The sequence below is a fragment of the Panthera leo genome, chromosome D4, assembly GCF_018350215.1.
Source record: "Panthera leo isolate Ple1 chromosome D4, P.leo_Ple1_pat1.1, whole genome shotgun sequence".
Taxonomy (NCBI): domain Eukaryota; kingdom Metazoa; phylum Chordata; class Mammalia; order Carnivora; family Felidae; genus Panthera; species Panthera leo.
Window position 1 is genome coordinate 83343533 of NC_056691.1, and position 25489 is coordinate 83369021.

At 38.7% G+C, this 25489-nt stretch overlaps 1 protein-coding gene across 6 annotated transcripts in view; it reads right to left on the reverse strand.

Annotated features, from left to right (window-relative positions):
- Positions 1-25489, reverse strand: part of NR6A1 (nuclear receptor subfamily 6 group A member 1) — a 225550-nt gene that overhangs the window by 58221 nt on the left and 141840 nt on the right. The window contains exon 1 of one of the 6 annotated variants that reach the window (XM_042911849.1): positions 9017-9190. The exons of the other annotated variants lie outside the window; for them this stretch is intronic. Within the exon in view, the coding sequence (XP_042767783.1) occupies positions 9017-9032 (16 nt within the window). The 5' untranslated portion in view covers positions 9033-9190. Of the gene's footprint in view, positions 1-9016; positions 9191-25489 lie in introns of those variants that run through there. 6 annotated transcript variants of the gene reach the window in all.

Below are 25489 nucleotides of genomic sequence, written 5' to 3' on the forward strand. Positions count from 1 at the left end.
CTCAAAATTCAATGATAAGGATTAAAAAAAAACAAAACTAAAAGACTTGGACACTACATCAAAGAGGACATGTGACTGGTAAATAAGTATATGAAAAAATGTTCAATGTCATTAGCCATTAGATAAATGAGATACCACTAAGTTTTTAAAATAATACCGAAAAAAAAAAATTAGGGAGGGAGCCAAACCATAAGAGACTCTTAAAAACTGAGAATAAACTGAGGGTTGATGGGGGGTGGGAGGGAGGGGAAAATGGGTGATGGACATTGAGGAGGGCACCTGTTGGGATGAGCACTGGGTGTTGTATGGAAACCAATTTGACAATAAATTTCATACTAATAAATAAATAAGTAAATAAAATAAAATAATAATACCAAGTCATGATAAAAATCTAGAGCAACCAGAACTCTGGCACCTTTCAAATGAGAATGTAAAATGATACAACCACTATGGAAAACAGGCAGGTTCTTATAAAGTTAATTTTTTTAAATGTCTGTTTATATTTGAGAGAGAGAGAGAGAGAGAGACAGAGAGATGGAGACAGAATCTGAAGCAGGCTCCAGGCTCGAGCTTGACACGAGGCTCAAACTCATAGACCTCGAGATCATGACCTGAGCTGAAGTCAGACACTTTAACTGACTGAGCCACTCAGGAGCCCTGGTTCTTATGAAGTTAAATATATACTTAACCATATGACCCCCTCAAGTCTACTCTTAGGTAATTTATCACAGAAAAATTATAACTTAGGTTCACACTTAAAACTTGTACATGAATGTTTATAGTACCTCTATTCATAATCACCCCAAAGTAGATACCCAAATGTCCTTTAAAAGGTGAATGGATCAACAACCATACAATGGAATACTATTCAGTAAAAAAAAGAATCAACTACTGATAGAAGTTAACAACTTGGATGAATCTCAAAGGCATTATACTGGTGAAAGAAGCCAGCTTTAAAAGGTTACATATTATACATTTCCACTGTCAGGAAGATAAAAAATTAGAGTAACAGAGAACAGAACAGACCAGACCAGACCGTGGTTGCTAGGAGGTCAGGAGAAAGGTGAGGGTATGACCACATAGGGATAGTAGCATGAGGGAGTTTAGGGGGTTGACTGTTCTGTATCTTGATTGTAGTGGTAGTTTATACAAATCTATATTCAGAGACTGTACACCAACTCAAGACTCCTCAATTTTACTGCATGTTAATTTTAAAATAAAATTTAAAATTTAAAACGTAAACAACTAATACTAAATACTACCAAAACCGCTGTAATATTTTAGTCACTAATCATCAACTATTTCACCTAGATATAAGTAAAACTACACAGACTACCTCAGTAAAAACATACAGCTTTCCCTAGACAACTAAAAGAAACTCATAGTCTTAACTAGTCAAAGAGTCTGGGTAAGATATTATTAGGACTCTATTTCTCCATTCATTAAAAAAATACAACAGACTCCATTTCTGTTTGGAACATTCCCACAGAGCACAGATGACCCTAGGCAGAGGGTATAACTGCTTAAAAGCATTTAACCAAACCCTTTCCCTCTAGAAGACCTGACAATTTGTAACAGGGTTAAGTAAGGCTATAGCATGCTCTCCCTAAATCCCAGCAGCAGTGGTGTCCAGGCTTCTAGCTTTGAGACAGATCTGTGCTCCTTTCTAACAAAGTACTACATTAATCTCTTCAACATATCTGCAAAGGGAGAATTAAGAAGAATGTAAACAGGGCTCTCTTAGGCTCAACAGGGGTAGAGGAATCCATTCACAGACTAAAGCTCTCTCTAGGGCATCCCTTGCATCTAGAACCAACCAATTTTCCTGACCTATATGGGCCTTACTGATAACTCATCCCATACCCAGTCAGGTTGTTTTATATTGCTAGGCCTTTGCTCATGCTCCTGTTTCTGCCTGGGAGACCCTCCCTCCCTTTACTGGCCTGGCAAATGTCAACCAATCCCTCATGACGCCTTCCTGGTTGAAGTCTAACCTGATAGCCCAAACAGAAATGAGCACTCCTACCTCTGCAATAACCTCTGTACCCTCCAGGATTGCTATCATTGTTCCTCCAACACTTTGTTGCACTTACCTATTTATCTCTACTAGGCTATATGGTCCACAGAGCAGACAGAGATTCTTACTTTTTCTGCATCCCTAATGTATACCAAGCACAGAGCAAACACTAGTGAATGTCAGTTGAATGAATGAACAGTATAGCTTCCCTACTTGCAAATCAAAGTGCACAGTTTATAAGAACTCTAGATGGCAAACTAGTGGGCCAGTTCAGACACCTTGTGCTAATGCTTAAAAGCTCAGTACTTAGCTCCCTAGGTCCCTGCCCAATTCTAAGGTCTTGGTTAAAGAGAGACCAATTAGCATGCTTTAAGTGAAACCATATGTTCTAGGAGAATGGAAAATGTAGTTGCCACATTTTCTTTTGCTTTACCAAAAGGAAATCTTCTGACCAGATTTAGCTTAATGGGCCCAGAACAGAGACATGTGCATTATTGGAGATTCTCATACTATTTGCCAAAAAGTGCTTTTATAACTACTTCCATGTGTAAAACAATGTTCAGAATAAGTGGTAGAATCTCTCTATATTTATCACTAAGACCAAAAATCATGAAACTTAAACAATGCATAAGCACTCCTTCTCACCACACACACACACACAATTTTACTAATGTAGCCATCAGAACCAAACAGTTCTGCTTCCCTGAGGCACTGAATCAATATTTTCATAAAACTAGCACTCCTTCCCCCTCCTACTCCTCAAGACTCCCTAGACATTCATCATTCTCTTACTTTGGGGTAAGACTAATGGTTGGTAGAAATAAAGAACAAAGAAATGGAATTATTTTTCAGCATATGACATATGGTGAACTTTCTATATTAAACCTATTCTATGGTGAGTAGTTTTTCTCTATTATCAGACTGGCAACCTCATGGCAAGTATTTTAGTGTACATGATTCCAAAAGGCAGGTAGGCATGAAACCAAAGATACTGGTATCTACCTATTCAAAAGGAACCTAGAATCCTAAGCAATTAGCAAGTATCTCATGGCAAAGTTAAAAAACAAAACCCATCAATGCATACGAGAGTGTGTGCATATACATACAGCCAAGACTTCCATGACTAACACATATTGGGTGCCAAACTTTTCACTTAACATACTCTTTCCACACTGACTCAAGTGCATGCATTTTGGGATTAAATGGCCACTGGGATGATATTTTTTTTTTAATGTCCAAAACACGCATTTGCTGTATAGAGTGATTATTTAATGAACTGTAATTGATATTTAATGTTACCCATAACTTATCCACTCCTTTGAAAAGCAAAGCTAGGTTGCTGTAGCCATTACTTTGAAAGAACATGCTGAAACCTCACAAAAGGAAAACATTTTTGCTAACAGTGAATAGGATGCAAACAGAGTAACAATGTTTAGAGTATTTCCACACTTTTGTCAATTGCAATCCAGGAGTCTAATTTTACTATGTTAAGAAAAATATTTGAATATTCTATTTTGGAACCATACATTTGGAAGAGCAAAGACGTTTCAAGAAATATGTAGCTAGCTTATTAAAAAAAAAAAAAAAAAAAAAAAAAAAAGCTAAAGAAATCCAGGGCCCCAAAGTGAAAACAAATCCTTCTGCCAGTTTCGAATAATGTTTTTGCAGCCAATGTTCCTCCTCTCCCCGTAATTGTTAGTATCTGTTAAGAAACATTAACATTATTTCCAAAAGGGGAGCTACAGTTCTAATTCACCTGTATTCCCAGAGTTTAGAACACAGTAAATGCTCAATGAATGTTGGCTACATAAGTTATAATTTTATACACAGAGATCAGAATAATGAGCCACTAATACAAGCTCTCAACCCCAGAAGGCAGGGAGACTGAAGATTCCAAAGTTAAATAGTGCAGTGATTAGCATGCTAACAATATTCTCAACTTTACCAGCTCATGGTAAAGCTTCTAAGAAGGAGCTATTAAGTATGGCCATAGCCACTGTCTTGGCATCTATTTATCTACCAAACACATGGAAGGAGATGACTAACTTGACTATCCTTTCTTTCCTGACCATTACTTAATCTGCTCACTTAGAGTCCATCCTCTCTTCTTTTTCTTCCAATCAACCAACTGTAAAAGACTCAGGGGGAAAAAACCTGCAACTTTTGCAGAAACCCTCTCATTACTAATTATTTTTATTAGCTCAGGGATAGATTATTAGCATAGCAACTGGTTGTAAAGAAGGCTCAGCAGCTTGTCTCACTAGTTGTACGGCATTTTCAAGGCTAAATTTCCAAAGGGCCCCTCCCTAAACGTTGCTCATTGAATGGAGGCATGGGGGAGGTGAGGGGCAGGCTTTCCTACTTGGAATATTAAATAGTACCAGCTACAGGCTCACCAAGAATCCTCTCCTTCCTAATCTCCCTAAACTTGCCATTCTTTCAAAACTCATTCCAATTTCAAGGCATGTTAAGCATGCGCTGGGCGCTGTGACAGAGGTTCTCTTATTTAATTCCTATAGCAACCCTGTGAGATTGGTTATTACTATCCCCTGTTGCACCTACGAGGAAATTGAGGCTCACAGAGGTCAAGTGACTTGGCCAAGTGACAGAATCAGGCTGCTGACATTCTCTTTACCCAACACTGGGAAGGCTACACAGCAAAGCAACAGATGCAACCAAGTTTTTATGAGCCATTTGGGCAACGGGGAATGAGTTCTTACCACACAGACCAAGGGATCTGCTCAGAGGCCATGGAAGCTGCAGCAGGTTTTATTTTTGTTTTTGTTTTTGTTTTGTTTTAACACCTAAAAATCCTATAGGAATTCTTCCAGGCCCCAATGACAATTCACAGAGGCCCACCAGTCAGTTGACTCCTGACCTTCCATGCTTCTCATCCTAATTAATGCAAGGTCCTTGGATGACAGTGTGAGCATCAAGACCTTGTTAGAGTTAGCAATGACCTTTACATCTATCAGGCTTTTCAAAATATGTAAAACAGCTGTGCATCAGGAACGCCCCCAAATTCTCAACCTTGAAATAGGAGTAGATGCATTTTTCCTAATTATGGTGTTTTTACCAAGTCTTTGGGAAAGGGCTTTTCACGTGGCTAAAAAATATTTGAGGAGTGGCTTGTTTTTCAATTGCTCAAAAAACCACCGAGGCATGCAGAGAGAAGATCCTTAAAAACGAATGGATTTCATTGGTTTAAAAGGAAATCCCAGTAGCAGGGGAGACAGGGAAAACAAAATGAATTGAAAAAATCTGGAGGGGAAGAGAGAATATTTGGTTTCCATACTTATGCCTCTAATATCCTTTTGTTCTCCCACCTCATTGTATTAAGGATGCTAAATCAAACATGATTGCAGTGATGTTTGTGTGTGAAAATGACAAAGGCAATGGGATAAAATCCCAACCTCATCTTGAACCCTGAAGACTTTTATGGCTTTTCCTTCCCTAGGCCCTCCCCCTTAAAGCACATTAAAGACCACATTGTTCAAAGGGTCATGGTAGGTTTCATACCCCATTTTAATACAATGTAAACGGTAACTGAACTTCTAAGTTTTGTTAGTAATATTTGTGTATCTCAGGAAAATATCCATTAAAAGAATTGATCCCTTGGTTTAAATTAAATATTAATGCAGAATTATAATGTATCAGAGAGGCAAAAACAATGATATCAAGGAGAGTCTGTGATGATTAACCTAGATTTTCTTCTAATATAAGGGTAGAGGTGAGGGATGGGTTAAAAATATCCAGATGATCTTGTTAAGTGTCTATGTATTTTCTCAAGTCTCAAAACTGTCCAGGTGAATATGTCAGGTCTCAACTCAAGAAGCATAAAATTACACTTGGGGCTCATTTCAACTGCAGGTCTTTCTCCCCACCCTATTCCATAGTGTATCTGCAAATCACATTATGGACCCTAAGTTGGTTTATGCATTTATTCCTAAAAGATTTCAAATGGAGAGAAGGATATTAGAGTCTCTTTATGATTCCATTTTCCACAGCTGTTACCATCAGTTGTCACCAATAGTTTGGGGGTTTAGTGGAAGAGAGGCGGCAATGACTCCATTACTCTTTCCAACAGCCATAAAGAATTTGCATCATAAAACACCTACTGAACCACTGCCTTAGTCCTCTGAAAAAAGGATACAGTAAAACAGGAATGTTATAGGTGGGCTTAGGAAAGAAGAATTCAAAAGATGAAAATCTGGACTGGAGTAAAATTACAACATACTTGGTTGTGCTTTTAAAATCATAATTTCATTGGTGGAACTGCTCACTTTTCTAAGCTCAGGCAACTCTGTTCAATCAATACCCATATGATATTTGTAAAAGGTGGCATGATATCATGACTTCAATGCATTTTAAAATAAGACCTATGATTTTTGAAGATTTCTTGGCTATGAGTCTGGTTTAAATGATCTCAAAATAACACACTAAGAGCATCTGTTTAGTTCAGATGAAGTTTCAAGAGCCAATACCAGCTGCCAGGGGAGGGATTTCACACATGTGTTACTCAAATCCTAACCAAATTTTGTTTTTTTTCATTCCCTTAATGGTGCCTCCAACGCCGGTATGGTAAAGCAAACATTAGAATAAAAAAGAAAAGGGGGTGGGGGGGAGGAAAAGAAAGAGAAAGAAAAAAGATTACTCAATGCACTGATGCATGTGACTAAGACCAAAATGATCACCCTCTCCAATTCAATACAGTATTAGCATGAGGACAAAAGCCGTTTAAAAATCAATTTGGAGTTATTTCTAGTGGGGACTGCCTGATCCTAGCAAGTTGAGGAATGAGAATATTCCCAACATTAAAAGGGCACTCTTTAAAGTATTTTCTCCTTTAAGAGCAATCTGATTTTCACAAGGAATTCATTTGGTGGCATTGTTTTGGTTTTAGGTGTCTGTCCTGCCAGGCAGGGGCCATGCACAAGGGCTGCATCTATCTTGAAGTGTGCACAATGGCCTCTCTTGCGGCTCACTCTCTGTTATTGATCCTTACAGATGCTCCAAGGCCCTTCCCCCACCTTTCTCCAAATCCCAACCCCCCATTCTGAAAGATAGCTTAAGAAATAAGACTTCCTGCCTAGCGACTGGCAGGGCTGAAAGACCAGATTGTATGACTCCACAGATCAGGCCTGCCACAGTGAAAGCTTGAATAGAGTTAACCCTCTGTGAACTAAAACAAAACATTTGTATGCCCAGCTGTGACAAAGGTTAATTTAAATGGACAAGGGCCCAATATCTAAAACCAGGCAACACTTTTTTACAGTAGCATTTTCACTGCACTCTTTTGTAAGTAGTCTGATTTTGCTTTTAAGCTTCCAAAGATCTCCTTCAGCTGGGATAATTCATTTTGCTTTGCTAGAATTTTATATGGAAGACTCAGGTGGAAATTTTAAAATTCACTTCCTTTTTTTATAGAAGTCCTTGTTTTAGTACCATAAATTATTTTCTGTCATTGAACAGCCAAGAAAATCAAAGTTTCAATACTTAATTAAATTAGAACTGAGTGAGAACTTTCTCTTCAAATCTTTTTTCTCTTTCAGAACTTGTGGACTATATGACACTAAGAGATTCAAGCTGGCTGGAAAAATATCCAAATCCTCCAGAGCTATCCTTTCCAAACTTACGTAACCACAGCTCTGGTATCTCTGCCTATACTTAAACTCCTATTCCAATGGATCCACAGCAAATCTTACTTCTTAAATGACTCCTTTCTGGAAAAGCTAATATACCCAGGATAAAGGAATTTCTGTGAATATTGGGGGAAGAAGAGGAAGCTGTTTAAAATGAAAAATAATAGGTCTTGCATATAACTGATAATTTCAACAAATTTTGTTGTTTCCACTAATATACATTAAAAACCAATAAAGGTAATAATTCTGGCATATATGGTGCTGGGAAAGAACGCAGAGGGAGTATTACTATAAAGAATAATGTTGTTTGGGAGGAAGTCGGTCCCACTTCCCCAGTTTGTGCATCTTCAGAGTGAGAATGAAACTGCAAAGCTGTCCGTGGCAGATGTTAGCCATGCTGCAAGGGGCTAGGAAGCTTTCCTAGGACTATCTATTTCATTAGTTAATATCCCAGAAATTTACCAACTACCTCAAATCTGAAACTCTTCTGGCTATAGCTTAACAGAGCTTGCCTACAAGAAACCAAACTTTTGGCAAACTCTTAGACTCTATAAACACAGCAAACAAACAGAGCAAATCTTTAATACCAAGAGTCATCTTCTAGCTTTTTCTTTAGCTGTGTATGAATTTTCTGGCCCAAGTAATAAAGTTGTGGGGCACTGGGGTTTTTCACACAAGAAGGAGCCAATCTCTGAATACACAAATTGCAATACTTACTAGTTGCTATAATGAAACAGAGAGAGAGAGAGAGAGAGAGAGAGAGAGAATAAGGAATTTACCCATTTTAAAAACACCCTACTTAAAAAGAAATTAGCAGTGGCTTAGTCTTATACCCCAAACCGTAAAGTATCTAAGTTCCCCCAAAGGAAATGAGGCTGCCTTATCAACGGCCTCATGACCCCAATACTATCTATAATTAACAGTACTAAATAAGGCTTTCACAGATGGTGAACTGGATTAAGGAATTTAAAATATAAACAAATTCTGTCAAGAGGTAAGCAGAACAATTTTTTAAAATGTAAACTTTATGTAAGGATTGTGATGAAAAGTGAAGTTTACAATTTTTTTCAAGTCACTGTAAAATTTAAATCCAGTTTTTTTCTTTTTTTCCCCCGCTCTCTTAAAATCATCAACCACAACAATTAATTTACTATATTTCTCCCTTGCTCTTCTACATTCCAAAACATTTATACCCAATTGCAATGTATATGAAAACTTATTGGCTGAATTTTGCCAAGACACAAAAAAGGACTGGACTGCCTCCCACCTCCCTCAAGGGTACTATTTGTTCTAAACCTTCAAAGAAAATTTCTAAACCTCAGATTTGGGCCCAAACTTAAACAGTCAATTCCCTTACCTTCCCATGTCTCCATTTCATGCTTCTCGGAGTCTGTTGAGAAGTTCTATCGCAGCCATGAAGAAACAGAGATTACGGGACAAGTCCAGCTTGATGACCACCCTTCCGACACTTGGCCAATTTCTCTCTCTTAGCTGGGACTACGACAGTCATCCTCACAGGTCAGTTTACAAGCCAGTCATGTGATTAGAAAGTTCAGGCGCTAAGGTCACAATGTGTATGGAGTTCGTTTATTACCAAAGGTTATCTAAGTGGAACTGATAGACTTATTTTCTTTAGTTAACAACACTGCCTAGCACGTCTCTCTGAAAAGTATTGTGGCAACATTTAATAGGAAATACTCCTCTGGACTTCTTTAAACTGTGATCTTAAAATTAAAAGGCAGCCTTTTAGAAGACTTAGTTTTCATTTAATTTAAAAGGGTTCTAATACCTGGCATTTTTTCTCCTTTTCCTTTCAAGAGCTATTCTATACTATATTTTCCTATATTCTGGATTAGAAATTTTAGAAAGTTGAAATATTTGGCACAAGGAAAACACAAAACAAAAACTCCATGTTATGCATGTATTGGGTTGAAGGGGGAGGGTAAGACTGGGATTCCCTGCTTTTTGTCATTATAATAAACAATGACAAGGCAAATTCTTCTGAGAAAATTAAAACACGGAACTCTGATATCTGCAGGGTTCACTTTAATTCTGGCCCTTAATTTCCATGCTCTGGTTATACACATTCATGTCAAAATGTGGAGAAAGAAAACTAGGTCTGCAAAATCCTTTTAGAATGCACAAAGGTTAGAAATATCATTCCCTGCCCCCAGCCCAAAGCTTAAATCTTTAAAGTAAGCTTCATTCCTTAAAACTCCTAAGATCTTAAGCAATCTTACGCTATGCCTCCCTGATGGTGAACCATACTAGTAACACACAGGGGAGTGTGTTTATGCATATACGCGCTCAAACCATGCCACAGAGCCACAGAGGCTGGCAAATCTGAGCCATATGCTAATGACAGATGATGTCAAACATTCAGCTATCCATTGAGATGGCAGGAAACAAAAACAGAGCAAGCTCCTCAAAGAAGGTGGGATGACCTAAAGACAGACAGATTCCCAGTGATAAATGCTTTTTAACCATGCAAAATTGTTGCATCCTACGAAATCTCCCTTTCTCCTTAGCCTAGCCTTGGGAATAACTTCAGGCTAGGCACATTTTATAGCAGTGTTCCAGAAAAAAGAGGAGACCCTCCTTGGAGTGGGAGTGGAGTCTGTCACTTGGCAGCCATATAACAGAAGGGCAAATATTGCTACTACTGTTACTAAGAGGGCTTCTCCAACTAATAGAGACCATTGGGGTTATCTTACAAAGTAGGGCCTAAAGAAAAAGTGACCAATGATTTAGAGAAGAAAAAGGTTATAATTTACCTGCCTAAAAATAAATGTTCTGCTATTGCCACCACATATCTCACCCCAACAGAAACACATCAACCAGTTTCCCCACTCCCAGTCTTATAGGAAATTAATAGAGATTTTCTTCTCAGTCTCTGTGGAACTTAACACAGCTCTCATAATTTTAGTAAAGTGACTATAAAAGAATGACGGGGGAAAGCTGAATAAGGGGAAAGTGTACCAGCAATTCAATTGGGAACACTCCTTCAAAGGATAGCTCTCTGTCTCCCTGAAGGATACAGGTATATCTAAAACTCAGCACCTGCATACAAGAGAGGGGTAGTAAGCATCTTTGCTTTCACTGCACCAACCTTTGAAGACACGACAAAATGGGAAGTTATCAGTCCGGCTCCCAGGATCAAGAGTGAAGCAGTGCCTTTGATTTTTAAGGGTAAGGCTTAGCAATAATCCTTAATATACTCATAAGCCCAGGAACAAATCTTTTTCTTTTTTTAACATTTATTTATTTTTGAGACAGAGAGAGACAGAGCATGAGTGGGGGAGGGGCAGAGAGAGAGGGAGACACAGAATCTGAAACAGGCTCCGGGCTCTGAGCTGTCAGCACAGAAACCGACGCAGGGCTCGAACTCACGGACCATGAGATCATGACCTGAGCTGAAGTCGGAAGCCCAACCGACCAAGCCACCCAGGCGCCCCAAGAACAAATCTTTAACATAGTTTAAGAAGATGGGTAGGGGCGCCTGGGTGGCTCGGTCGGTTAAGCGTCCGACTTCGGCTCAGGTCATGATCTCATGGTCCGTGGGTTCGAGCCCCGCGTCGGGCTCTGTGCTGACAGCTCAGAACCTGGAGCCTGTTTCAGATTCTGTGTCTCCCTCTCTCTGTGACCCTCCCCCGTTCATGCTCTGTCTCTCTCTGTCTCAAAAATAAATGTTAAAAAAAAAAAATTAAAAAAAAAAAAAAAAGAAGATGGGTAAATCTTAATCTTTGGATACAGAGTCATATTCTTCAACATCCTCAGTCCCATAGTTTTTTTTTTTTTAAGTCCTTTATACGTTCTTTAAAAAAATTTTTTTAAAATTGTTTTAATGTTTATTTATTTTTGAGAGAAAGAGACAGAGTACCAGCGGGGGGGGGGGGGGGGGGGCGGTGGAGCAGGGAGAGATGGAGACACAGAATCTGAAGCAGGCTCCAAGCTCTGAGCTGTCAGCAGAGAGCGTGACATGGGGCTCAAACCCATGAGCCATGAGATCATGACCAGAGCCGAAGTTGGATGCTCAACCGACTGAGCCACCCAGGTGCCCCTAAAGTCCTTTATAGGTTCTACAGGGAGGAAGGGGAAAGAGAACATGAACATACATCTCACTTACCATGTGAATGCAAAAGACAAACTGTAAATCTTAATTAAGGGTCCCAGTAAGATTGTTACAAACCATTGTAAGAGATCATTTAAAGAGATTAAAAGGATCCCTAGAATTTATGAATGGGAAGGAGAAAAAAGAAAATAAGACATCAGCAACATTTTTACTAATACTAGCTTTGTAATATAGAAAAAAGTAGATGAACAAAATTCTACATGTAACCATTTACATACTACATATCTAAGAATTTAAAAGCTGAGTCTAAATTGTGAATGGCAGAACCTTAGTTAATCTTGCAAGAGACTGGTTCCACTTTCATTTTATAAATGAGGAAACTGAGGCCCAATGAAAGGAAGAGGCAAGAGTCATCAGACCAACAAAGACCAGAACCAAGTATCTTAGTCCCTTATTTCTTCCATTATGCCACAGATCTTGAATAAAAGAAACAAACCCTCTCGGATGTTACTATTCAACATTATTTCCTATCTGTTTATTCAAATGGCAGCTTTCAAAGGAGACTGTAGATCTGAAGCTAAAGAGAGGTATCAAGATGTAATACTTGGTCCTTCAAGTAAAACAAAGAGAGCAATTCTAGTGGCCAGTCACTGGAGTTATTTCAGCCTTATCTTTAATAAGTTTCAATGAAAGTCTGATGTAGAGTGAAAGCCATATGACCACTGTGATGGAGGAGGACTAGTCAGAAAACCTCTATCCATTTCAGAAAATAAGTATGCAGAAAATATTTTAAATTCCTTTTTAACCTTGCAAACAACAAAAAACAAGAGCCCAAGGTCTCGGGTTCTCATCTGTCAGATCTTTTGATACAAACATTCCCTATGGCAAAGGAAAGAGTTGAATTCAACGGAACAGGAATAATGAAACACAGCCAGGTGAAATCCATACTACCTAAGACTAACGAGCAAACCTCCTGAATATAGAACAAGAACAACAAAGAACATACTTAGATATGATTTCCAGTTTTGCCTTTTCTCCTGGAGTGGAGAGGGGAATTCATAGTTCAGGAAACAAGAAACAAACAAAAAACACCCCTCAAAGTTGGAAACTAAAAATATTCTAGAAATGGGTTTTTCATTCAATTCTACAAACATTCATTGAGTATCTCCTATAAGCTAGGCACCAGGCTGCCTGAGATGACTCAAATTAATATTATGTGATCCTAGCCCTAGAGGTACTCACCACCTGCTGACTTCTCCAGCTTCATTTTCTACCACTCCACACTAACCTACTTGTAGTACAAATACTAAACAGATAACCAACAATAGGATGTTATGACTAGTGTAACAGATGGGTACTAAGTATTAAGGAAACAAAAAGAATGGATAATTCATTAGATTGGAGCCTGATGCCACAGAGAGGGCCTTACATTTGAGCTGAACCTTGTAGTTCTGTAAGCAGACATATAGGAAAGATATTTCAGGACTTGAAGGAACGGGTAGAGCCAGGTAGATCCCAAAAGACTTTTTAATGCCTTTGCTATAAAGTCAGGAATGAGGGGTACCTGGGTGGCTCAGCTGGTTGAGTGTCCAACTCTTTATTTCAGCTCAGGTCATGATTCCCAGGGTTGTGGGATCGAGCCCCACATCAGGCTCTGTGCTGATGGTGTGGAGTCTGCTTGGGATTCTTGCTCTCTCCTCTGTCCCTCCCCCACTTTCTCTCTCTCTCAAAATAAATAAACTTAAAAAGAAAGTAAACAAACAAAAATCCAGAATGAAATCTGTATGCAGAAGAGTAACGTAACTGGCTTAAGGAAGAAAAGACTATAGGGTGTGATTTTAAAATTGCCTTATATAGGGGCGCCTGGGTGGCTCAGTTGGTTGAGTGTCCGACTTTGGCTCAGGTCATGATCTTGCAGTCTGTGAGTTCAAGCCCGCGTCGGGCTCTGTGCTCACGGCTCAGAGCCTGGATCTTGCTTCGGATTCTGTGTCTCCCTCTCTCTCTGCCCCTCCCCTGCTCATGCACTCTCTCTCTCTCTGTCAAAAATAAATAAAAATTAAAAGAAAAAAAATTTTCTTAATTGCCTTATATATAACAACCCAATGCAATGTATGTACCTTATTTGGATCCTAATTTGCAAAAATCAACTAAGGAAAGACATTTTTGAAACAAGGCAACTTAAATATGGGTATGGTATTTAATTGGATCAGTTTCCCACCAACAAACTGAAGAATCTGGAACGAGTAAGCCATCCCTCCATTTTAAAAAAATCTCCTTAATTCTCCAGGCAAGACTCTGTGCGTAAAATTTTTTGATTTATTTTTAAATGCTTTATTTATTTTTGAGAAAGCATGAGCAGGGGAGGGGCGGGGCGGTGGGGACAGAGAATCCAAAGCAGGCTCTGTATTGACAACTGTGAGCCCAATGTCAGGCTCAAACTCATGAACTGTGAGATCATGACCTGGGCTAAAGTCAGACGCTCAACCAACTGAGCCATCCAGATGCCCCTGTGTGTAAAATTTTAAAGTATCACAATTAAAAACAGATTATAGTATGAGACTTACTCATCCTATATTGTGCCCCTGCCTGTTTATCTTCTTCACAATTAAGACCAGGCCAGACCAGAGATTAATGGAAGTAAGTACTGTGGCTCTGAATATTACAACAGCTCAAACTATTATTAAGCCACATGTGTAAATGAAAGAAAAAAAATATTTAAGTAGTAAAAATAAGATTTAGGGACACAGCAAATGGACAGAGAACCTTTCTCCTCTGGTGCCCCTAAAAAGGAAAAGTACTTGAAGCCCAATAGTTTTCAGACTCTGGTTTCAGCCCTGACTTTTTGAAGTTGTTTCATTTTCCATCATCCATCCATCCATCTGCCTAACCCAGATGGGGGGTGGGGGGATCAGATAATACAAGAGGTTTCTGCCAATAAGTAATTAAGTTATATGTAAGTGAGGAATCTGGGCAAAGGACTGTAAAATACCCCCCCCCCAAAGCCACCAATAACTGTAGCATAATGTCACTGTGCCCATCAATGGCTTCCAGGCACTGCAGAATAAAGGTCCACATCCTTTACTAATCCAGCCCCTGCTGATTTCTCTAGCTTCATCTATCACCACTCTGTAAGCATCCATCACCAACTATACTGAATCACTTGTAGTGCAAGTATGCTAAACTATTCCATTTGCCTGGAACAACTCTTCTCACTACTTCCTTATTGTTTCCACTACCACTTACTCATCTTTCTGGAATCAATTTAAATATCACCTCCACTGTGAGGTATTCTAAGACTCCATCCTCTCAGCCCTCAAATCAGACAGAGTCAAATCACACCCTTCTTCCATACTGCCTGGGATTCCTAAAATATTCCATGACAGTACATATCATTTAGTATTTTTATTTTACCATTCTATCTTCCTTATTAATCTGAATACACCCCCAAAGAGCAAGCCTTGGTAAGCCCAGGGTCCAGCCCTGGATTTAGCATATAGTAGGCATTCATAATATGCTAAGGCAATCAGAAGGTTCTTGGTGTATGTGTTTTGTGAGGTGGGTATGTGCAGTTCTCTTATTAAATTTAATGGTGTGTTAATTTCCATATTTTCTAACTCTTTCGCCTTACTTCATAGGAAGCTTTTCCCCCTGGATGAACTCCACTTCAGAGTCCTTTATGTGTCAGGACTTTTGTTTTATATGACTTGTAATCTTCCAATAAATGAAGGTTCAGCACTGGTTGTATAAGATTTCTAACCAATATGTCCTATTTGCAGAGTTCCTATATTAGTGTGGAGTCACATGTTGCTAGTGATCTTTTGATTAACATATATATATATCTCCCACTAGATTCCAAGCTATATGAAGGCAGGGAACTGTGCCCCTTATTCTTGTTCACCAATGTATCCCCAGTACCTGACAAAAAACAGGTGCTTAATGAAGATTTGTTGACTAGAGGAGGGAAGAAAGGAAAATGGTTGCTTCAGAGCACAGGAACACGGAAGAGGATGAGAATATCTTTCAAGAATACAAATACTCACAAAAAGGTTACAGTAGGCCATTCCTGCAAAGCCAAAACCAGTTCACTCAGCCTCAATTCCAAATCCAATAAATCCTACCCATACACAGAGCTCTCCTCTAATTGAGGGATTGGGTGTAATAAATCTGAAAACCAACAGGACCGGTTGTAAACCAGCCAAGTGGCAATTCTACCTGCAACCAACCCTGTCCTTTCTGCTCTACTAGAGATTGAACCTGACTAAGGATAGGCACAACAAAAAGAGAAGGCAACAGGGGCTTACTAATCTTGCTTTGGGGTAGAACCTGGCTTCAGATAGCAAAGAGATTGATTTTTATCAAAATATAACACACATAATCCCAACCTGAGTCAACTACACATAGCAATTGAGCCCTATCCTGGGTCCTGGAGTCTTGGATTACTCTGCTGAGCCTTACATCTTGATATCCAGCTGCCTCTTGGGCATTTCCACCTAGCAATCGTAAGCATCTCAGACATGTCCAAACATGTCCTCTCTTTAAAACCTGTTCCTCTTTCTGGGCTCCTTGTTTCAGGGCATGGCCTCAACTCCCAAGTCAAAAAGACTCTTTCCTTGACTCCTTTCTCCCCTTTGACCTCACCCACATTCAACCTGTCCCCATTCGGTCTTTTCAATCCCCTCAAAAAGCTGCCAAAGCAGCCACTCTCTAACCAAAGATGGGGCAATCTGAGTATTCTTTTTAAAAAAAAATTACAATTAACTGGAATACAAATGCTTAAATCCATAAATTATTCAGGATTCTAAGCAAATTTTGTCACCATTGAACAATGCTAGAAAACCAACACAGCATTTTGAAAACGTTTACATAAAGGGAAAGAATCATGTATTTATCCTGTCTTTCCTAAGTGAAATATACCACAGGATAATAAACAGCAATGGATAATTTTCTCTTCATAGAAGCATTCCAATAAATATATGAACAAAAAATACTGGAATTAGAATATTACTCTGAAATAATAGATCCTAGATATTGACCATCAACAGCTAAAATAAGAGAATAAGACAGTAACATATCTTCTGGTGTAAGAACTCAACACGCCCATAAAATAGTCTTGTCAAAAAAGTTGAATCTGAAGATGATCAAGCCTCTAGATCCAACAACTAAAATAAAAAAAGAACTAGAGAGGAACACATTCATCTACAGCACAAAAATGCAATTAGCAAACTCTGGGTTGTGGTAACTCAAGACAAATTACTCAATCTCTTAAACTAATTAGAAGGAAAAAAAAGATGGAGAAATCTGTAGATAAAAAATATCTTGTAGAGGTATATACCAGAATATTAATGGACGAAATTACATGATACAAAAATTACATGACTCAAAATAATATGGAAGGGGAGAAAGTGGGTGGGGGTACGCATGGGACAGAATTAGAGACTGGATGATAGTTACTGAGGCTGGGTACATGGGTTCATTACAACACTTTATTTAAAGATTTTCTTTTTAATGTTTATTTATTTTTGAGACAGAGAGAGAGACAGAGTGTGAGCAGGCAAAGGGCAGAGAGAGGGAGACACAGAATCCGAAGCAGGCTCCAGGCTCTGAGCTGTCAGTACAGAGCCCGATGTGGGGCTCAAAACCCACGAACCGTGAGATCATGACCTGAGCTGAAGTCGGATGCTTAACTGACTGAGACACCCAGGCGCTCCTTAAAGGTGTTTTTGTTTTTTTTTTTTTTAAGTTTATTTATTTATTGAGAGAGAGAGCGTGCGTGCGCGTGCCGAGTAGGGGAGGGGAAGAGAGTGAGGGAGATAGAGAATCCCAAACAGGCTCTGCACAGTCAGCGCAGAGTCTGACTTGGGGCTCAAAATCATGAGCCACAAAATCATGACCTAAGCCAAAATCAAGAGTCGGCTGTTTAACCAACTGAGTCACCCAGGCACCCCTCATTATATTATTTTATGTATTTCCTATGTATGTATACATCTAATAATATAAAGTGAAACAAATATTTCTAAATCCATATATATTTTTTCATCTGTATTGTACTATTCTTGACCACCATTATCTCTCATCTGGTTTATTTCAAGAGCTTCATTATAGGTGTGTCTTGTTAGTTCCTGTTTTTTTTTCTACATCTCTTTTCTCTATCCCTGCCTCATCATACCCATTCCCTCCCAATCCATTCTCTACTCTGGCTGCTTTCTAGATCTCAAATAAAACCTTGAAAACCTGTCATTACTTTCAGAATAAAGCACCTTCCCAAGCTTACAAGGACCTTCATGATCAAGCTCCTCATCATTCTCCTCTCCATTCCCTCTTCTCATATTCCCAATACTCTCAACAAACAGTGCTATTTGCAGCTTCTGCAATATGCCTTTGCATATGTTGTTGCTTCTGCCTGGCTAGTTTCTATGAATTATTTAATTCTCAACTAATTCTGACACTATAGTCTTCTCCAATTCTTCCTTGCCCCAAAGGTTCCAATTCTATTAATTTCTACAATTTCATCTTTTTGTATGCCTGCCTATCCATGGATCTATGAGTATTACAAGAACAGGGACAAGATCTGATTCATGTCTCTATTCCTGGTACCTATCACAGAAACTTGCACAAAATGGGTACTTGATTCACGTTTGATGAATTGGGTGGGGGAGGGAGAAGCCTAAGCTTCCCCAAGAATCTATAATTCTACTGAAACAGCTAATTAAAATAAAAACCAGACTGAAATTACATGCTTTGGAGTTAGACAAAATTAAATACGAAGGATACAACTTCTAACAGTTTTGGTAAATTTGGGCAGGGCACTGTCAATTCTCTGAGCTCAGTTTCCATAACCATTAAGAGTTACTCCACAGGGTTACTGATTACATAAGTACACAGATCAAAATAACTAAAATTATCTTTAACAACACAACACAATGCTCACAACACTATGCTCACATGTCACTGAAAGGATTTAGAAACCCCGGGACCATTTGGTTTGTGCCCTCACTTTCCCACTGGAAGACTATCTAATTCCAAAGGCTTTGGGCATCTTTACTATCAATAGGGTAAACCTATCACTGCTTGGCAAGTTGAGGAAAGGGGCATCGCTTCCCTAATATTTTCCTATTACCTGCTGCATCTCTGTGTATATTCACTCATCTTCCTCTCTGATGAATGCTGAATTATGATCTAATCCAGGGCTTGGGAACTCAGGTTTTTGCCAACTTGACCTTTAAACATGTTGAGTAAAGGGGAACAGATATATGGGATACATACTGCAGCACAAGGGACAATACCTTCTATGCTGCTCTAGGACATCCTAAAGCTGGAACTCAACCCCCATTCTCTCACATACAGGACTATTTTTTTAATAGGAAAACAGAATAAAAAATGTAAGCAAGCAAATTCTAGGGTTAAATCAAGATTCAAATTTTGGATCTGCTTTTACTAGCTTTGTGACAAGGTAAATTGCCTAACTTTGGTCTCAATTTCCTCATCTATAAAGTAAGTTAATAGTACCTACTCCACAGAGTCTCTGAGAACTAAAAGAGATAATCTTGATGTGCCTGGCTGGTCAGCTGGTGGAGCATAAAACTTTTCTTGGGGTTGTAAGTTTAAGCCGCATGTTGGGTGTGGAGACTGCTTAAAAATAAAATCTTTAAAAGAGATATATGAAAAATGTTTTAACACTATGGTTGCCATACAGTAGATTTTCAATAAATTTATAGTTAATATTATTTAGGACAATGTTTCTTTTCTTATCATAAAGTAACATATGTTCCTCAGAGAAAAAAAAATTAAAAAAGCAAGGGCACATGGTTGGCTCAAGTTGGTAGAACATGTGACTCTCTATGTGGGGGTTGTTGAGTTCAAGCCCCACGTTGGGCATAGAGCTTACTTTAAAAAAACGAAACAAAACAAAAACCCAGAAAACAAAAAAAATATAAAGGCAACAAACCACTCTGAATCTCACTACCTAGACAGAACCACAAGAAACAGTAATTATATTTTGGTGTACTTCCTGATATCTTTTGTGTTTCTGCATACACGTACTTTTCATTGTTATTTTTTCTACAAAATTCAAATATATTACATATAGTTTTTTTTTCCACTCAGCATATTATAGTCTCCGATGTTATTAAATACTTGAAGATTTAAAGATTATATAATCTTAAATATAATATATATGTATTTATAATATACTTAATTATTATTTGTAAAGATTATATTTAACAGCAGCAAAGTGTTCCATTAATGGGTGTTGCATATTTTAAATACTTAAAAAAAATTTTTTTTTAATGTTTATTTATTTTTGAGAGTGAGAAAGAGCACATGTGAGCAGGGAAAGGGCCAGAAGAGGGACAAAGCGGGCTCCACACTGACAGTAGAGAGCCTGATGTGGGGCTTGAATTCATGAAGAGCAAGATCATGACTTGAGCTGTAGTTGGGTACTTAACTGACTAAGCCACCCAGGCGCCCCTAAACAGTAGTTTTTTGCTGGACAGTTGAGCTGCTTCATATTTTTCAATATTTTAAAAACATCTATAACAAAAAAAACTTTACACATTAATCTTTGACTCATATAAGTTTCTTAGGACATATCTGACAGAAGAAGATTACCTACGTGAACCTATTATATTGGTATTGCCAAAATATTTACCAGAAAAAGTATACCAAAAGTATAGGAGTGTCCATCCATATCATATGCTGGGCTATTCCTCACTAAACTACTCTGTGGAGGCCATGTGGTAGCATCTTGAGCATATGGTTACTGTGACTGATGGTGGTGGCTGGTTTAGGATACTGACCATTCTGTGGGAGAGTGAGAGGTAAGTAATTCATAAGCAAGCTAAAGAGTTGAAAACAAAACCTTGCCATTTTGTGGGGTTGTGGTAGGGACGTTGCTTTATTTTTTAAGTTTATTTACTTATTTTGAGAGAGAGAGAAAAAGTTTTTTTAAGTTTATTTTCAGAGAGAGAACGTGCATGTAAGCAGGGAAGAGGCAGAGAGAGAGAGAGAGAGAGAGAGAGAGAGAGAGAGAGAGAAAGAGAAAGAGAAGAGAGGAGAGGGAGGGAGGGAGAGAATCCCAAGCAGGTGCCACTCTGTCAGCGCAGAGCCTGATGCAAGGCTTGATCTCATGAACGGTGAGATCATGACCTGAGCTGAACAGAGTCAGAAGCTTAATTGACTGAGCCACCCAGGTACCCCAGGAAGATTACTTTAACTGGACATTTCACAGAGACCAATAGCAAGTTGGGGGGAGAGGTGCTGTTGACCCCAAACAACTTGCCTTTTCTGAATTTCAGGTTAGAGTGCTACTTGGGGTCCCATCAGGAAGTGTCTCCCTCCTGCCCCATTCAGTTGTTTAGCATTCATTCAAAGTTACTTCAGGAAGAAAGGCAGTTAAGTGGGTTTTGTTTTGTTTTTTTAATTTACATCCAAATTTGTTAGCATATAGTGAAATGATGATTTCAAGAGTGGATTCCTTAATGCCCCTTACGCATTTAGCCCATTCTCCCTCCCACAAGGTAAGTGGGCTTTGAAGTTAAACATGTTCAAGGTTCCACAGTAAGAAACAGAAAATTTCCTTCATCTCCCTAATGCTCATTTCCCCTAACAAAAAAAAAAAAAAAAAAAAAAAATTGGAATCAGGCCATTTTGGTTGAGAATGTAAAAATACCTATCACATTATTAAGTACCTATCACAGGCCCAGCAACAGCTATTATTTTCCTTATTCTCAAGCATAGTGGGTCAGGTTCTTCATAGGCATCTTTGTCCTCATGCCCATTTGTGACACAGAATGCTGGCTCAGATGTAAGTGTAGGAGAGGTACCACACAGTACCCATTTAAGACCACTCTCTCATGCAATGGTTGTTGTGAGGGTATCAGGGGAGGGGGAAGTGGGGAGACAGATATAATTTAAAAGGAAACAAGTATTGGGGCACCTGGTTGGCTCAGTTGGTTGAGCATCTGACTTTAGCTCAGGTCGTGATCTTGCAGTTCGTGAGTTTCAGCCTGGCACTGGGCTCTCTGCTGTCACTGCAGAGCCTACTTTGGATCCTTTGTCCCCCTCTCTCTCTGTACCTCCCTTGCTCGTGCTCTCTCTCAAAAATAAAATAAAAAACTTAAAAAAAAAAAAAAAAGGAAACAAGTATTAGTTAAATACAAAGTTTTAGTTATACAATGGGAAGCCTGGGTGGCTTAGTCAGCTAAGCATCCGACTTCGGCTCAGGTGATGATCTAGTGGTTCATGAATCCAAGCTCCACATCCGGCTCTGTGCTGACAGCTCAGAGCCTGGAGCCTGCTTCAGATTCTGTGTCTCCGTCTCTCTCTGCCTCTCCCATGCTCAAGTTCTATCTTTCTCTCTCTCTCTCAAAAATAAATAAACATTAAAAAATTAAAAACAAAACACAAAAAACAAAGTTTTGGTTATACAAGATGAATAAATCCTAGAGATCTACTGTATAGCATAGTGCCTATAGTTAACAAAACTATATTGCATACCTAAAAAATTGCTAACAGGGTAAGTCTTATGTTAGGTATTCTTATCCCAAATACAAATACTAATACTAAGAAGGCAGGAGGAAATTTGTGGAGGTGATGGATATGTTTATGGCATAGACTGTGGTGGTGGTTTCCCAGATGCATGTTTATCTCTAAACTCATAATAAATATGTACAGCTTTCTGTATGTCAATCATACCTCAATAAAGTGATTCCCAAAAAAAAGACCATACTCCTTTCTTTGTTCCACCACTAGAGACAATAACATATTGTTAATGAAAAAAAGATCAGTTTGATCCCTTTTATGAAAATTTAAGTGTATTTAAAAGTACATAAAAGTTGCAAATGGACTTCTGCATCTGGCCACAACAGAGTAAGGGGACCAGATTTGACCTCCTGACTGGTAAACTATCAAACAAAGTATATATAATATACTGGACAAAGCATATAAAATAATGATCTTCAAGTACTGGGCTTCAGGTGGCAAAGGACAGTGAGGCCTGAGAGGGAAAACAAAGAGAAGTCCTGTGAATGTTCCCCTAACTGTTTACAGAGTTTCTAGGCTGGAACACACGAAGGGAGAGCCCGTGGACAGCCCAGCAAATCTCCCCAAGGTGAGGATTCAGAGCTGGGAGTCTGGAAGGCCAGAGCAGCTGGAGTTAACAGGGCAGAGGGCTGGAAGAGAAAAGGCTACATAGAGAGAACACAACTGAGATCTGCAGTTCTCTGGAGTCTTCAGCTAAGGACAAATGAGTATATGTGTGTGAGGAAAGTACACATGGCTAGAAGAGCCACCCAAGAGGAGTAGAGGAAATTATTTGGGGGCGTTCACACAAGGCCAGGAACAGTTCTTGTTCTCACTAGCTAGAGTGGAAAACTTACAGAGTTTGTTTCCTGAAGATCCTGGTTAGTATTCATATATCCCTGACACCTTGCCCTCAGGTAGTCACCTAAAAGCACTGGCTGGTTTCTAGGATTAGCTACTTGTCATGATTCAATCCATAAAAGTTAGAATGTAAGACAGGTGGTGATGGCTAGTTTATGGGAAGAGAGATGGATAAAGTCAGCAGAAGCTAGAGAGGCAAGTCCAACAGGTTCAGAAAATAGATCCTAAAAATAAACTTTGCCCCAGGCTCATCTTGACATAGACAAAATCTACCACTAAAAGCATAAGTCCTCTTTGTAAATTAGCTTAGCACAAAAATGGCTGTGAAGATAACAACATCTTCACCCCTCTTCTATGACCTGGTCAGCACACTGAAATTCTCCTTTTTTCTTGGATGCTTTTCAAGCCTCTACAACTCTGCCCAGAACAGACCTCCCCATTCACCATATCTTCTTTGCAAGAGACACTCAAAGGCATTAAGGGAATCCTTTTGAGCTTATTCCTCGAAAACCGCTCTTCACAATCTTACTTGCCCTTTTGGTCCTAATGATGTAATTATGGATTTAAAGTCTGGTATTGCCTTTTTATTGGTGTTTACTCAGTTCTGGTGAAGTTCACTTTTCACAAAAATAAGATACTTGGATTCCACTGAACATCTATGTTTAGATCAAGTTCATACAAAGTTGTAGAGCTTAGGTCCCTCATCATGTAACACAGAATTCTCACATGAATTCAGCATAAAAAAAAAAATTGCTAAACTTCCAGGGTAAGATACTACATTGAATGCAATGTCATTTTAATGATCTTATTAAAAAGAGAAATTAAACAAAAAGAAATGGGTTGAGTGCTTTTTACAGTAAGTGCTTCACTACAAGAGTCACAATGATTTGCAAATTAGCACTCACCAAAATGATACTGACAGGACAGATCTCTGAGAGGGAGTTGGGGCAGGTATATAGCTGGGGTTCTGGAGGGAGCCAGGTGTAGAACAGGAAGTGAAATCCTGGTCTGTTAAAAAACCATCCACTTCTTTAAAATTCTAGATTTATGTATAAAGTGAATTCTATAGAGGCCAGACACTGGAAGCTGTAAAAGGCTATTAAGCAGCAACAAAGTATGTATGTCAACTCCAGCAAAGTACTATTTCATTAACTTCTAGTTATTCCAACCTTCTAACACTCTCTGTCCGCGTATTAAGCACCTAACAAAGGCTTGTGAAACTTAAGTTTTATTCTTTTTCTTTTTTCAGGAGGATGCAAAAACCTTGTAAGCAGATGTTGAGCCACAAATTTTTCTTAAAGAGATGAACAACGGAAGAACGATTATATATCAATATTCAAACATTCTTGGAATTTGGATAACTAGAAAGAGCTGTAGCTAGAAGTGGAGTCAGAGAATCTCTGCCACTTACTACTTACATATAATCTTATATAGTCTAATTTCTTCACCTATAAAATAGGGACAATTATACCTACTGTCCTAACTCAAGATTGTTCTGAGGAACAAACTAGAATGTGTAAGGAAATATTTTATAAGCACAAGTGCCATATACTTACTACTTTTAGTAAAAATAATAGGTACTTAAGGGGCGCCTGGGTGGCGCAGTCGGTTAAGCGTCCGACTTCAGCCAGGTCACGATCTCGCGGTCCGTGAGTTCGAGCCCCGCGTCAGGCTCTGGGCTGATGGCTCGGAGCCTGGAGCCTGTTTCTGATTCTGTGTCTCCCTCTCTCTCTGCCCCTCCCCCGTTCATGCTCTGTCTCTCTCTGTCCCAAAAATAAATAAAAAACGTTGAAAAAAAATTAAAAAAAAAAAAAATAATAGGTACTTAAAAATAAAAGGTATTTTTAAAAAATATAAGAAAAGGACAAATATAATTGGGGCATAGGGGAGAGGAAGAAGGTAGTTTGATCCCAAGTCTATCATCCAAAAGTAATCATCACCAAAAGGGCATACTACTTTGATTTCTATCACCTTTCTGAATTAAAAATTCATCCTTTTTTCTTTGGCCATAAAATACGTCAACAGTTCGTGAAACGGGAATTTCATGAGCTATAAAAGAACTAATCACACACACAAAAATTGAACTAGAAAAGCATTATAATAAAAAACAAGATACACACACACATATATACACACACATACATATACATGTACATACACATATGCATATATATACATATTTTTTTATATTGTGGGGAGGGTAAAGTCTTTCTAAGCATAACATAAAACCCAGACATCATTAAGGAAATGATGGTCATATCTGCACTTATATAAATGTCTAATTTCTAAAAGGCAAACACCCAAACATACACACATTGGTAAACATAAAGAAACCCTATGAATCAGTAAGAAAAATATAAGCAAAGATGCCTTGATGAT